Genomic DNA, 1,113 nt, shown 5'->3' with positions numbered 1-1,113 from the left:
TGAAAAAGAGAGAATAAGAACCAATCCATCCGTACCGTGCCTGCAGTGGCTCTCATGCAGCCTGGTGATGGCCTCGACGACGGGCGACGACGGGACCCGGATGTTGACGAAGGACGCCAGGCTCTCGGTGAGGGAGTTGTGCGAGGCGTCGAGGGGCGGCGACACCGAGGTCGTGGACGCCCCCGGGCACGGGTACGGGAGGGCGTGCTGCGGCTCGCGCCCGCTACCCTCAAGGACCCCCGATAGGGCGCGCAGCAGCGTTTCCTGAAAGAGTGCGTTCCGTAAATAGAAGAATGTATTTCAAGGATTTTGGCGACGAGTCGCGAATGAATTAAGAATAAAAAAAGGAAACACATACAACACTGCAAACACTATTTTCTCGTATCATAATACGATTGCACATATAGCAAAAGCTTGCCTACGAAAGAAATGGAGTTACTAGACACGACGGCCTTATGAGAATTTTACAAAGAATCACTTCGGACAACAATGATACAAGACACAGCGTCACTTACAAGGGGCGGGTTCGGTGCCTTGAACAGAGCCAGGAACTGAGACAATTCCGTGGGCGTGAGACTCCAGCGGCCCACCTCCGCCCACACGCCCACCACCGTTCCAACCACATCTGGAGAGAGAACAGAAAAAGTTATAAAGATCACTATTTGATTTTGAACGTTTGTACCACGTGATTAAATGATTTTTGTTTTGAGCGATGATAATGACAGCAACAGCAACAGGCGCAATGGTAATGCTAATGCCATAATGATAACACATACGGTTACCATTGTTCTTTGTCTTACCATTATTAGCACCTTATACCTGTCATAATTATGTCTATACTTTCCTTTTCTTATAACTACAATCCCCATGTTCAGAATTATGCAAACAGACGATACAAAGCACCGGAATGAGAGCCAAGAAGGAAGAGCAAACGAGCGTAACCTCCGGAGGCGTCGAACCAAATTTTCGAAACTTGGGAGCAGAAAAAAAGACTTACCCCTATGCACTGGCAAGTCCAATAACGATAACGCATATTAACAACAATTACGACAATAACATTAACAATATAAAAAAACATAATAAAAAAAAATCTAAGAGGAATACCATTAATTT

The 1,113-nt window shown here is 46.0% G+C and overlaps 1 protein-coding gene across 1 annotated transcript in view; it reads right to left on the bottom strand.

Moving 5' to 3' along the window:
* LOC119591544 (lysosomal-trafficking regulator-like) overlaps positions 1–1,113 on the bottom strand; it is a gene marked incomplete in the record, with an annotated part of 91,173 nt that overhangs the window by 20,388 nt on the left and 69,672 nt on the right. Inside the window, 2 exon segments of the mRNA XM_037940294.1 lie at positions 36–264; positions 516–625. Of these exon segments, the coding sequence (XP_037796222.1) occupies positions 36–264; positions 516–625 (339 nt within the window).

Source organism: Penaeus monodon, chromosome 28 (genome assembly GCF_015228065.2).
Source record: "Penaeus monodon isolate SGIC_2016 chromosome 28, NSTDA_Pmon_1, whole genome shotgun sequence".
Taxonomy (NCBI): Eukaryota; Metazoa; Arthropoda; class Malacostraca; order Decapoda; family Penaeidae; genus Penaeus; species Penaeus monodon.
This window is presented reverse-complemented; position numbering and strand designations above follow the sequence as displayed.